The sequence below is a fragment of the Balaenoptera ricei genome, chromosome 3 (genome assembly GCF_028023285.1).
Source record: "Balaenoptera ricei isolate mBalRic1 chromosome 3, mBalRic1.hap2, whole genome shotgun sequence".
NCBI lineage: Eukaryota > Metazoa > Chordata > Mammalia > Artiodactyla > Balaenopteridae > Balaenoptera > Balaenoptera ricei.
This window is the reverse complement of record NC_082641.1, coordinates 142,827,537-142,841,250: the sequence shown is the minus strand read 5'-3', so window position 1 is coordinate 142,841,250 and position 13,714 is coordinate 142,827,537. Positions and strand designations below refer to the sequence as shown.

At 38.0% G+C, this 13,714-nt stretch overlaps 1 protein-coding gene across 2 annotated transcripts in view; it reads right to left on the bottom strand.

Annotated features, from left to right (window-relative positions):
- Positions 1-6,937: 6,937 nt before the first annotated feature.
- The window catches only part of HMMR (hyaluronan mediated motility receptor), a 28,793-nt gene continuing 22,016 nt past the window's right edge, over positions 6,938-13,714 (bottom strand). For both annotated transcript variants that reach the window (XM_059919614.1, XM_059919615.1), the window contains 6 exons: positions 12,408-12,554; positions 11,889-12,041; positions 11,703-11,802; positions 10,214-10,390; positions 7,599-7,761; positions 6,938-7,034 (listed from right to left, as the gene is read on the bottom strand). In XM_059919614.1, coding sequence (XP_059775597.1) covers positions 7,015-7,034; positions 7,599-7,761; positions 10,214-10,390; positions 11,703-11,802; positions 11,889-12,041; positions 12,408-12,554 — 760 coding nt within the window. In that variant the 3' untranslated portion in view covers positions 6,938-7,014. The remainder of the gene's footprint in view (positions 7,035-7,598; positions 7,762-10,213; positions 10,391-11,702; positions 11,803-11,888; positions 12,042-12,407; positions 12,555-13,714) is intronic.

Here is a 13,714-nt window from a genome sequence, read left to right as displayed (position 1 = left end):
GAAGAGGGAGGAAGGGGCTATGGACCAAGGAATGCAGGTGACCACCAGAATCTGGGAAAGACAAGGAAACTGATTTGTCCCGGGAGCCTCCAGAAAGAATGCAGCCCTGCCAACACCTTGATTTCAGCCCCATAAGATGCATTTTAGACTTCTCACCTCCAGAATTTTTAGATAATAAATTTGTGATGTTTTAAGCCACTAATTTTGGGGTCAATTTGTTACAGCAGCAATATGAAACTAATATAGATGACTTAGCTACTGAAGTTACATAGTGCCACTTCCACTATAGTTAATGGGCCTTCCCAATTCACGGGGTGGGGAGGAAACAGACCACTGTCTCCCAATGGAAGAGAATGTCACTTCAAAGAAGAGCATGTTGGTTAGGAGATATTATTGTGGCCATCTCTGGAAAATATTATCTGCAGTAGAAGGAAAATTGGGATCAACTTGATTAGTTAAGACCTATATGTTCAGAAGCCCAGTCTTCAGGAGCTGAGTACTTGTAAATCTTTATTAGGGCTTAACCGTGAACACTTTCCAACATGTGGCTTTTCAAGATTGGGTGCTTCTCAGAAATTATAGGCACTCTGGAGTGGTGTTAGCAAAAATATGGGACTATATTTTGAAGCTGTTCCAAATATCTATTAAAACTGCTAATAAATGGAATTTAGTACTTTATATAATGAGATAAAGGGGTTGTTTACCATTTCATACTCGAAGGATTGTATAATGCTGGGGATGAGAGGGGTTAGGTGGGGACAAGAAAAAAAGGTTTGGGACTTGACATTCTCAATCTGAAACCATCATACATGTGGTACCAAAGATTCCTCCTAACAACTGTCCCATTTTCCTCATAATCTCAAAAGGGAAGAAATCATTAGAAATCATTACAAAAAGGGCATATTTTTTTCCCTTAAGGGATTTTCTTCTGTTAATAATTAAAAAACAAACACATTCTGAAACCCTCCCCCCAAAACAAAGCTCAAAATTTTCTAAGAATGAAAACTAATTTCCTTTGAACAAATCTTAACTAAAAATAATGCATGTAAAAATGAACAGGTCTTACTAGAGTCTGTCATACAGACTGAAGTAAGTCAGAAAGAGAAAAACAAATACCTTATGCTAACACATATATATGGAATCTAAAAAAAAAAAAAAGGTTCTGATGAACCTAGGGGCAGGACAGGAATAGAGATGCAGATGTAGAGAATGGACTTGAGGGCTGGGACAAAGTGAGAGAGTAGCACTGACATATATACACTACCAAATGTAAATAGATAGCTAGTGGGAAGCAGCTGCATAGCACAGGGAGATCAGCTCGGTGCTTTGTGACCACTTAGAGTGGTGGGATAGGGAGGGTGGGAGGGAGAGGCAAGAGGAAGGGGATATGGGGATATATGTATACACTGTGCTGATTCACTTTGTTATACAGCAGAAATTAACACAACATTGTAAAGCAATTATACACCAATAAAGATGTTAAAAAAAAAAGAATTAAACACACATACACACACACACAAATGAACAGGTCTTAGGTCAATAAAAAATCAATCTAAAAAAAAAAATCCCCAAAGACCCCAAAAAGTTCTTCAGAAATAAAGCCATTTAAAACCAGTAGCCCAAGAGACAAGGATAATGGCAATATTAAAACTTTAGTTTCAGAATGAACTACTTTTTAAGAGCTCTACTGAAGTGTAACTGACATAATAAACTGTATGTATTTAAAGTGTACAATTTGAACAATTTGGTATGTTTGATATACATAATACATACCCATAAAGTTGTCACCATAATCAGGATAGTGAATATATCCATCACACACAAAAGTAATGTCACCTTTCTTATTCTTGATATTGCTAGTTTATGTATTTTTATATTCTCTATCAGTCTAGCTAGAGGTTTATCAATTTTATTGGCTTTTCTCAATGAATTATTTTCATTGATTTTTCTCTATTGTTTTTCCGTTTTCTAGTTTACTGATTTCTACTCTGACCTTTATTATTCCTTTTCCTCTACTTACTTTGGATTTAAGTTGCTCTTTTCTTTCTTATTTCTAAGGTAAAAGCTGAGGTCATTGATTTGAAACCTTTCTTTTTCTGAGATATAGGCCATCATTGAAGTAATTTTGTGCTAAATCTGCTTTAGCAGCATTCCACATGTTTTGATATGTTGTGTCTTCACTTTCATTCTGTTCAAAATAGTTTCTAATTTCTCTTTTGATTTTTTCTTTGATCAGTGGCTCACTTAAAAGTGTGATAACTGATTTCCAACCGTTTATGGGTTTTCCAGAGATTTCTGTTATTGATTTCTAATTCAATTCTATTGTGGACAGAGAACATACTTGGTTTGACTGGAATCCATTTAAATTTATTGAGATGGTTTTCATGGCCCAGTGTATAACCAATCATGGCAAATTTTGTGTGCTCACTTAAAAAGTATTCTGCTGGTGTTAGGTGATGTCTATAAATGTCAATTAGATCAAGTTGGTTCAGAGTATTTTTTAAATCTTCTATGTTCTTTCTCATTTTCTATTTATTTGTTCTACAATTTAATGAGGGAGGCTATTGATACCTCTGACTATAATTACAGATTTTTCTATTTCTCCTTGTAAATCTATCAATTTTTTTTAAAAAAACATTTATTTATTTTTGGCTGTGTTGGGTCTTTGTTGCTGCGTGAGGGCTTTCTCTAGTTGCGATGAGCGGGGGCTACTCTTCGCTGTGGTGCGCGGGCTGCTCATTGCGGTGGCTTCTCTTGTTGCAGAGCATGGGCTCTAGGCACGCGGGCTCAGTAGCTGTGGCTCACAGTCTCTACAGCGCAGGCTCATTAGTTGTGGCTCACGGGCTTAGCTGCTCCACAGCATGTGGGATCTTCGCGGACCAGGGCTCGAACCCGTGTCCCGTGCATTGGCAGGCAGATTCTTAACCACTGCGCCACCAGGGAAGCCCAAATCTATCAATTTTTGATTCATGTATTTTGAGACTACCACTGGGTACATAAATGTTTAGATTTTGGCCTCCTGATGAACTGACTCATTTATCATTATGAAATGAACTTCTTTATATTCCCAGTAATATTCTTTGCTCTGAAATCTATTTTGTCTGATATTAATACAGCTACTCTAGTTTTCGTTTTCAATTGGTTAACATTATCATGGCATATCCTTTTTTTTTTTTGTGGTAAGAATATTTAACAGATCTACCCTCTAAGAAAATTTTAAGTGTAAAATACAGTATTTTAATTATAGGCATGATGTTGTAGAGCAGATCTCTAGAACTTACCTTGCATAACTGAGATTTCATGCCAGTTGATTAGCAACTCCCCATTTCCCCCGCCACCCAGGCCCTGGCCACCACCATTGTACTCTCTGCTGCTATGATTCTATTTTAGATACCTCATATAAGTGGAATCATGCAGTTTTTGTCCTTTGGTGATTAATTTAGTTTACTTGGCATAATGTCCTCAAGATTCATCCATTTCTTGTATATGGCAGGATTTCCTTCTCTTTAAAATAATATTCCATTGCAGGTATGTATCACATTTTCCTCATCCATTCCCACATCTTGGCTATTGTGAATAACAATGCAATGAACGTGGAAGTGTAAATATCTCTTTGAGATCCCGATTTCAATTATTTAGGATAAATACCCATAAGTGGGATTGCTGGATCATATGGTAGTTCTATTTTTAATTTTTTGAGGAAGCTCCATCCTATTTTCCATAGCGTCACACCATGTTAAATTTCCACCGACAGTGTATGAGTTCTAATTTTTCTACATCCTTGCCAACACTTACTTTGCTTCTTCTGTTATGCAGAAAGTTTTTAGTTGCATCTAGTCCCACTTGCCCATTTTTGCTTTGCTTGACTGACCTTTTGGTATCATAACCAAGAAATTGTTGCCAAGACCAGTGTCATTAAGTCTTTTCCATGTTTTGTTACAGTAGTTTTAGTTTAAGGTCTTACGTTTAAGCCTTTAATCCTTTTTGAGTTGACTTTTGTGTAGTGTAAGATAAGGTTCCAATTTCCTTCTTTTGCATTTGGATATCCTATTTTCCCAACGCTATTTGTTGGAGAGACTATTCTTTCCCCATTTCCAAAGGGAATTTGTCTCTGTATTGCTGTTGAATCAGTGTGTTTGTGAGGGGAAGGAGGCACCAGGTCTTCCTATCTCTTCAGCATGGTGTATCTTTTAACACCCTTGTACTTTTCACCTGTTTTTGTCATTATATTTGAAGTGTATTTTTGTTGGCAGCATACAGTCAAGTCTTGCTTTTTAATCTAATTTGATCATTTCTGTGTTTTAATTGAGGGATACAGACCATTTACATTTAATGTGACTATTGACATGGTTAAGTTTAAATTCATCATACTGCTATTTGATTTCTTTTTGACCCCTCTGTTCTGTTTTCCTCTTCCTCTTTTTCTGCCTTTTTTTGAATTAATTGAATATTTTTTTATGATTCCGTTTTATCTTCTTTGTTGGTTTATTGGCTACAAGTGTTTTATTTTAGTGATTGTGTTAGGGTTTACAGTATACATTGTTAACTTACCAGTCTGTCTTCAAGTAACCTTATACCACTTTACATATAGTATAAGGAACTTACAATCATATACTTGCATTTTTCCCCTCCTGGGCTTTGAGCTATTGCTGTCATACTCTAATTTTAAGTATGTATAAATTACAGACCACATTGCTATTCTTTTTGTTTAAACAGTCAATTATATTTTAAAGACACTAATAAGAAAAAAGTTTTTTATGTCTGAAAGTAAGTTTTCACCTTTGCTTCTGAGAACTATTTTTGTTGAGATAGTTTTAGGTTGACAGTTTTTCTTTATCATTGCTTTTCAGCAATTTGTGATGTTCCATATTTACTGTTCCTGGAGTTCTAGTTTTCATCATATTTGGAAATGTTTCCACCAGTATTTCTTCAAATGATTTTTCTGTCGCCTCCTTCTATCTTCTGGGAACTCCGATTACATATATATTAGGCTGCTTGACGTTGTCCCAGAGCACCTTGGTGTTCTGTTCATTTTTGGAATCTTGCTTTGATTGGATGTTACTTTAAAATTTACTTTTCTGAGCGCTTGATATTTTTATAAGCCTATACATTTTCTTGAGCTTTGTTCTGGGATGTAATAATTAAGTTTCTTAGAAAGAGTTTGATCCTTTTGGGTCTTCCTTTTAAGATTTGTTAGGTGGGACTAGAGCAGTGCTCATTTTAGTACTAATTATTCCCCAGTACTGAACACTTCTGTATCCCCTATTCAATGCCCTATTAATCATGAGGTTTTCCAGTTTGGCTTGTGGGAACAGGCAGTATTTTCTAGCCTGTGTGAACTTTGAGCACTGTTACTTTTAATTTTGGAGGGTGGTTCTTCCCTAGGCTTCAGGTAGTTTCCCTATATATACGACTAGTCAGTATTCAGGTGATTACTTGAGGGACCCTTTGTGTATCTCCAGAATTCTCTCTCCCTGCAATTTTCTCCTTTCTGGTACTCTGTCCTGCAATCTCTAGCCTCTTTCATCTCACCAGTTCTGTATTTTCAACTCAGTTAGTTCGGTGGGCTCTGCCTGGGTTCCCCTTCCCTGCATCATAGTTTGGAAACTCTCTCAAGGCTGTAAACAGCGAGCAATTGTAGGGTTCACCTTGATTTTCCTACACTCTAAGGGATTGTTGTGTTTTTTATCTCATGTCTAGCATTCGGAAAATCATTCTTTTGTATATTTTGTCATTTTGGATAGTTTTAGGGGTGTGTGTGTGTTTTTGTGTGTGTGGAGGGTAGGAGGAGGAGCAATAAATCTGATTGCTGTTACTCCATCTTGGCTAAAAGCAGAAGTCTTGAAATATTTCATTTTATTAGACAATTTTTCTAATTTCTACATTTCCTCTGAACTTAATTATGTATTAATATCTAATAAAATAATTTATTATGAAAAGTTATTCTTATTGTAATAGTCTCTGTTGGTCCATCAATGGGGAAACATTACAAAAAAGATGACCTATAATATCATACCAACTGTGTTAATCAGATATTTTAGATGGAGAATGACCACTTGCTAAGTACTATATTACCATTAGTGATTCTGGAGACAAGTTGGGGAGGGGAGGGCAGAGACAATAAACACACCTGAAATAGAAGGATTAATGTAACTTCATATAATACAAGTTGTATAATTGGGTCAATGAGTTAATGTGTGATTTTAGTTCATATTACATAAATATAAATCAAACACCCAGGAATCAGGCAGATACCAAGCAGCATAAGACAAATTCTCTAAAGGGGTTATGAGCAGAGTTTCTAAGAATTAACTGCAGTTTGTTAAAAATGCAGATTTTCAGACCAAATCCCAGATTTTAATTTAGGAGGACTGGGATGGGGTCTAGGAATCCATAAATTATTAACCAACTCAGTGACTTTGGTAAGAGATAAAGAGGTTGCTACAGAATTAAGCATACCTTTATTTCTTACTTGAACTGGAAAAATGGATGATGGGTAGGACAGAATGAACATTATTAGGAGAATCAAAATAGAGGCAAGACCAAGCCAAGGTATTTTAGCCCTTAAGGTTCAGATTAGAAAAGGCCTCCAATATCAAACTAAAAAACCTGGGGATTAGAGTCTTGAAACCACCTAAGGTTTCAGAATACGGAAATAATAGTATGAGAGTCAACATTTTTAAAAGAATATATTGACTTGATGGGATGAGCTGCAAAGCTGGAAAGCCTGTCAGAAGGTTTAGAACGAGGTAATAAGGGTGAGCATCAAGGAGGAAGTGCTGACAATAGAAACTAAAATGTCAGAGACATTTAGTAAATGTAAAAATTCTGAACTTCCTTTCACATATGTAAGGACAGGAAGTTAATATTAAATACGAGATTTAAAAATATTCATTACAAACAATAACAACAACAAAAGTAGCAACAATAACAATAAAAATAATAAGAACGAAATAATCTTCAACAGGCTTTTCAGATGTTTACTTGCATGATTCTTGAAACTCCATTAAGAGCTCAGGAGCAGTTTGTATTGCCTGAAAGGAGTATTAAACAGCAGTGTTAGTTTTCTAAATTAAAATGAATTCATCAGTTATTATGAACTAAAAACAGGCACCTTCTATCTTCTCTAAGGCAGATGAAGCAATGTGTGCGTTCTTTAGCATAATTTTATTTATATTTCTTCATTCACTCTTTCAGCCAATTTCAGTTTATTGTCAAAGATACAGAGATTTGTAGTCAAGAAAGAGGGAAAATCTACTTCTTCAAAATTACAAATTGGACATTTAGGTTAAAAATGCCAAGGGTATGATAGAGGGATTAACTCTGGTAGGGGGGTGGGTAGGAGCAAAAAAGTCAGACAAGGTTTCAAGGAAGATATAACTTGAGCTGGGCTTGAAGGACAGATGGGATCTGAACAAATGGAGAATAGAGAGTATGGAAGCAGGAAAGAAAAGGCATTTTATGCAAAAAATCTCAGTAAGAATTTCTTTTATATCAGAAACTGTTAACAAATTTTCACAAAGATGGATAACTTGCTCAATGCTGTGAAAGGAAATCCAAAGGAAGATGAGACTTATGGACATTTATTCATTTCTTACCTTCTTTTAATGGGGTTTTGAGACCAAAATTTTCTTTACTTTCATGAAGAAAAGCCTTTGAAGGATCAAAGTGTTTGATACCCAGAACTTTATTCAATTCCTCCTGAAGTCTTGTTTCACGTTGTTTTCTTTTAGCAAGTTGAGCGCGGAGTTTTGACACCTCCTATATAAGAAAAAATACAGTCAATAAATAATTATTGAAGATCGTGTTGATGAAATGCATTACCAATGCTACCGACAATCCCAAAGTTGTTCATTTTTCGAAACTTAATGGCAAAAGCCTACTAGATTTAGGCTTTCAGACTATAAATTACAAAATGACTTTGAACAGCTGTGACAAAGAAGACAAGTCATTTAAATCTTCTTGTCCCTCTACAGGTACAAAGCTATGTTTCTGATAAAAGTTGAACACCAAATTAAATGCTGAGATCCACTACAAGCATGATAGCATGAGAAGCTCTGCTGACCTGTTCCCCAGTGATATAAAAAATTATAAAAAGGCAACCACTTAAAGCCTCTGAAAATTGTCCTATGGTAAAACAGCAAGTGAAGAAATATTTATTCAAGCAGATCCACAAAAAGGTGGTTAAAAAAGGCAGTGGCCTATTGTGTTTGAACCAATCCTGTTCCCTTTCTCTCCAATCCCTGCTTAGCAAAGACTTGACATCAGACCTTTGCAGCCAAGTGCACAGGGCTCCCCCTTTCCCCAGCTCCCAGTCAGAGGCTTTTCCTGCCAGGGGGAGCAGGACATCAGCATCTCTCATCTTGCCCCCCAGCTACCTGTTGCTCTGAACCACAGCAAATGTTGTTGAGAGGTGGGGGGTCTTTTCTTCCAAGGAACGGAGGCCTTATCTAGGTGCAGAGTGCTGAAAATACTGAGACCCTGATCACCCTTTCCCTGGCTCATGAGACAATGGTTTCAAACCAAGAGGGGCAAGGTGAGAGAACCTCAGGGTGCTCCCCATCTCTCTCTCCTCCAAGTCTACTGAGCATCTAGCCACTGGGACAGAGGTGTCGTTCAGAGAAAAGCTTGCCATCGTCTGCAAATCCAGCTCTGAAGCCTGGGCTCAGAAAGTTTGCCTGGTAGGAGAAGCAGGCTATAAAACACAGAGCTCCTAATTTATTCCCAAAGGAACTGACTTGACTTGCAACAGAGCTTAGAGAAGTTCAAGCTGAAGGGTGCTCTCAAGAACAGTAGAGGGACTTCCCTGGTGGCACAGTGGTTAAGAATCCACCTGCCAATGCAGGGACATGGGTTCGAGCCCTGGTCCAGGAAGATCCCATGTGCCGTGGAGCAACTAAGCCCGTGCGCCACAGCTACTGAGCCTGCGCTCTAGAGCCCGTGAGCCACAACTACTGAGCCTGTGTGCCACAACTACTGAAGCCCATGCGTCTAGAGCCTGTGCTCTGCAACAAGAGAAGCCACTGCAATAAGAAGCCCATGAATTGCAACGAAGAGTAGCCCCTGCTCGCCACAACTAGAGAAAGCCTGTGCGCAGCAATGAAGACCCAATGCAGCCAAAAAATAAAAAAGAATAGTAGAGTTTGTGGGGCAGGGGAATTGGAAAGTGATTCAAAATGTAGGCTAAACTGTAGGCTGTCTGCTTTGTAGAGGAAAACTGCTGAATGAGAGGAGTGGGAGGAGCCCTCCTGGAGTACTGACCTAAGACACAATTCCAACAAAGGAGCCAGAATTAGATTGGATTAGTCTGTAGAGCAACTTATTATGCCCCAGGGCATTGTTGAAAATAACAGAGGGATAAGCCAGCAGCTGGGAGTGTTTGGGGAGAGAGGAAGACAGCCTTACCAAAACCAAAGTCATCTCAGGGTGACTGTGGGCACACCCCAAACTGAACCTTCCTCAGTAGCAACATCAGAGGCACAAACTACTGGGGGTGGGGAGGAGGAATAGACTTCACTAAACAAGAAATAACAACATACCCGGAAAGGGATAGCAGTACCCAGAGGTGCTACAACATATTATCTAAAACATCCATTTTCCAACAAAAAATTACAAAGTATGCAAACAGGAAAGCATGACCTATATACTGGGAAAAAGCAGGCAACAAAAACTGTCCAAGAGAGTAATCAGATATTGAATTTACCCAAAAAAGATTTTAAAGCCATTATAAACATGTTCGCAGAAGGAACTAAAAAAAGGGAGTATACTCAAATTACTAGAATCAGAAATGAAAGAGGGGACATTACTACTGATATTACTAAAATAAAAAGGATTGTAAGGGAATATTATGAACGATTGTATACCAACAAATCAAATAACTAAAATGAAATGAACAAATTCCAAGAAATCCACAAACTCCTAAAACTGTCTCAAAAAGAAATAGTCAATCTGATAGACCTATAATAAGCAAATAGATTAAACTAGCAATCAAAAACCACCCACAAAGGAAAGCCCAGGTCCAGATGACTTTACCACTGAATTCTACTACACATTCAATAAAGAATTAATACCAGTTATTCACAAACTATTCCAAAAAAACAGAAAGGATGAAACACTTCCCAACTCATTTTATGAGGTCAGCACTACCTTAATAAAATAAAAACCACCCCACCCCAATATCAATATCAATAGAACTAAATGTGATTTTACAAACCGATTTGAGTTGGCTATTTTCATCTTTCAATTTCACAACATGCTTGATTTTTTGCTTTAGATTCTGATGACCCAGTAATTTAGCATACGAATCTCTTAGTTTATTTAGCTGTTCCTGAGCTGCACCATGTTCATTCAACAACGCCTGTTTCTCTGCTTCAAATGCATCCAGTTGTAGCTGAAAAATATATTTTTTTATAAAGTTAAGATTTAAAACTGTTAAATCTTACTTGACTCATATAAACTATAAGTACAACTAAAGTGAAAGAAAAAAAGGCAAAAGACAAAAAAAAGATTATGCTTACTCTTAGGGTTCTCCATAAATTGACTCTTTTTTAAAAAAGTTCTTTTTCATTTCAAAGATCATTATTAAAACAGAGGGAAAGAAATGAGGAAAGAAGCCCTGCTAGCCAGCCTAATCTGTATCAGCCACATCACCCCATTATAACTAATACTGTCTTCTGACTCTATTTAACTACCAAGATTAGCATTTATCCTTTTACGATCAGTGTATTAGAGAAAAACTGAGAAAAATCATAATAAAGTAAGTGTCACAAATTTACATAGCTTAATTATCAAAAGTTCACATCAGGAGAGCCTTCTAAGCTATTAACTTTAAGAAGCTTATTAAAAGGTAATTTTTTATTTTTATTTTTAGTTTTGGCTGCCTTGGGTCTTCGTTGCTACACGCGGGCTTTCTCTAGGTGCAGCGAGTGGGGGCTACTCTTCGTTGCTGTGGTTTCTCTTGTTGAGGAGCATGGGCTCTAGGCGCATGGGCTCAGTAGTTGTGGCACACGGGCTTAGTTGCTCCGCGGCATGTGGTATCTTCCCGGACCAGGGCTCGAACCCGTGTCCCCTGCATTGGCAGGCGGATTCTTAACCACTGCGCCACCAGGGAAGTCCCTATGCATAACATTTTTTACTGTAACCTTTATAGGCTTAAAAATTACCTTTTAGGGACTTCCCTGGTGGCGCAGTGGTTAAGAATCCGCCTGCCAATGCAGGGGACACGGGTTCGAGCCCTGGTCCGGGAAGATACCACATGCCGCGGAGCAACTAAGCCCGTGTGCCACAACTACTGAGCCCACACGCTGCAACTACTGAAGTCTGCGCGCTCTAGGGCCTGCGTGCCGCAACTACTGAGCTCGCATGCTGCAACTACTGAAGCCCACTCACCTAGAGCCCGTGGTCCGCAACAAGAGAAGCCACCACAATGAGAAGCATGCATACTGCAATGAAGAGTAGCCCCCGCTCACCACAACTAGAGAAAGCCCACACGCAGCTACGAAGAGCCAAGGCAGCCAAAAAAAAAAAAAAAAGTATGCATAATAATGCAATAAAATTTATAGGCTTTTTAAAATAGGAAGTTAAGTTGGTACTGTAAATGCACAGCGAAATGATCTTTCAGAAGAACCATGTCACTGTCATGACTGTGACAGGGAACAACATGAATTCTTAAATACAAGTAAGTTAAGTCCTAATTGACAGACCTGAAAAGGTTTTGTTTTATTATGTAATTCTTCATAGAGGAGACGCCACTTATTCATTTCCTCAGTTAATTCTGCGGTTGAGTTTTCTTTTCCAGCTTTTCTGTAAGGGAAAATTAAATTTTAAACCACTGTATACTAGAAAAAATAACTGAGACACATGGCATTTCGGTTCTAAACCTAAATTACCTTGCTTCTCCCTTTTCCAGTTGTTTCTTAAAGTCTTCTCCTTGTTGCTTGAGTTGGTTTTGCAAATCAGTTATTTTTTTAAGAGAAGAAACTGTGATTTCTTTAACTTCTGCTTCTTTAAGTGCTGATTTGGTCTGCAGATCTAGAAGCATCCTTGGGTTTGAGAGAGAAGAGTCCACTAAACAATTTACAGCCATTTTAGTTTTTTTAACTCAAGCAACTATCAAGAATTATACTTTTTTTTTTTTTTTTTTTTTTTTTTACATTAACAACAAAGTACTGAAATTTATTGATCAATTCACATGATATAAGTTGACAAATGGCTTAAGCAATTTCCATAATTTTCAAGAATTATACTTTTTTTAACTGTCTAAATTCCTAATTTGAAATTGAAGATCACCCAAAGCAAGCCATGGGACTAGTTTCCTGCATCACTTAGTAGCTGACTTTCAACAACATTAAATTGTCTTAATGGTTCTCAGGTCACAGGTGTCGGCAGGTTTTATTTTTTCCCAATACCTTGCGTATTCTTGATTTGCATTCTCAGTTGCCAATATCTCATGCTGAACATCCTCTGCACTTTTCTCAGCCTTGGCCACTTTTTCGTGAAGTGACATGTTCTCCACCTTAAGATCTTCTATCTCACTTGCTGCTGATGCTTTATAGCTTATAAAAAAGAAAAAAAAAAGGTTAAAGGATTTTTCTAACTGCTGTATGCATGACAAATCTATAGCTGATTAGCTTATATTTTATGCACTTTTAGGCAGGGGTCCCCAACCCCTGGTCCGTGGACTGGTAGCGGTCTGCAGCCTGTTAGAAACCGGGCCGCACAGCAGGAGGTGAGCGGCAGGCGAGCGAGGGAAGCTTCATCTGCCGCTCCCCATCGCTCGCATTACAGCCTGAACCATTCCCCCCACCCCAAGGAAAAACTGTCTTCCATGAAACCGGTCCCTGGTGCCAAAAAGGTTGGGGACTGCTGCTTTTAGGTAAAACAAATAGAATCTTATCTATTTTTGCATTTGCATAGGTAAGAATTCAATGTTTTGAAGTCAGTACTTATATGACATATGCTGTTCATTTGAAGAGTCAAGTGCCTACTATGTGCGGAAACTAGGCCTAGAGATAAAAAGAAATCAACTACCAAACATCGAAATTATCCCAAAACAAAAAGCCCACACATCCTTCCACCTATTGTCACAGACTTTATCATCCTGTGGGTAAGAGAGGGAAAAAAATGCCTCCACAGGTCTTTGCAAAAAAAAAAGGAAAAATAAATATATATAATTACATTTGTAGTACGTGTTTTGAAGGAAAACTACAGAACACCTTAGCTGATTAGCTGATAGAAATGGAAAAGGCCTTTCTGAGGAATTTACAGTTAAGCTGAGACATGATGGATAGGAAGGATTTAGCTAGCCAGTTGGGGACAAGTATTTCAGAGGGAAAAGATGCGTATGTGCTCAGAGACAGGCAGAACACAGTCCATAAAGAGTTGGGACTGGAGTCTAATGAACAAGAGAGGCAGGGGCAGAAGCAAGAGGCATGAGGCCAGTCATCACTGGTGGGGCACAGTGAGTGGGTTCACCTGAGGGATAAAGGAGAGACTTCACAGGTCTCTAAGTAAGTGTGTAGATTATTCTAGAGATACGTGGAGAACTGACTGGGGAAGGGGCAGGAATGCTAAACTGGAGGATTAACTAGAAGACAAGTATTTTTCAGCCCAGGTGAGTGGTAAAGGAATCTTGAACCAAGGAGTTGTCAATGGAAAGATATGAGCTCTCTTTTGGAGGCAGAATTGAACAATTCAAGAAATAGATTGGATGTTG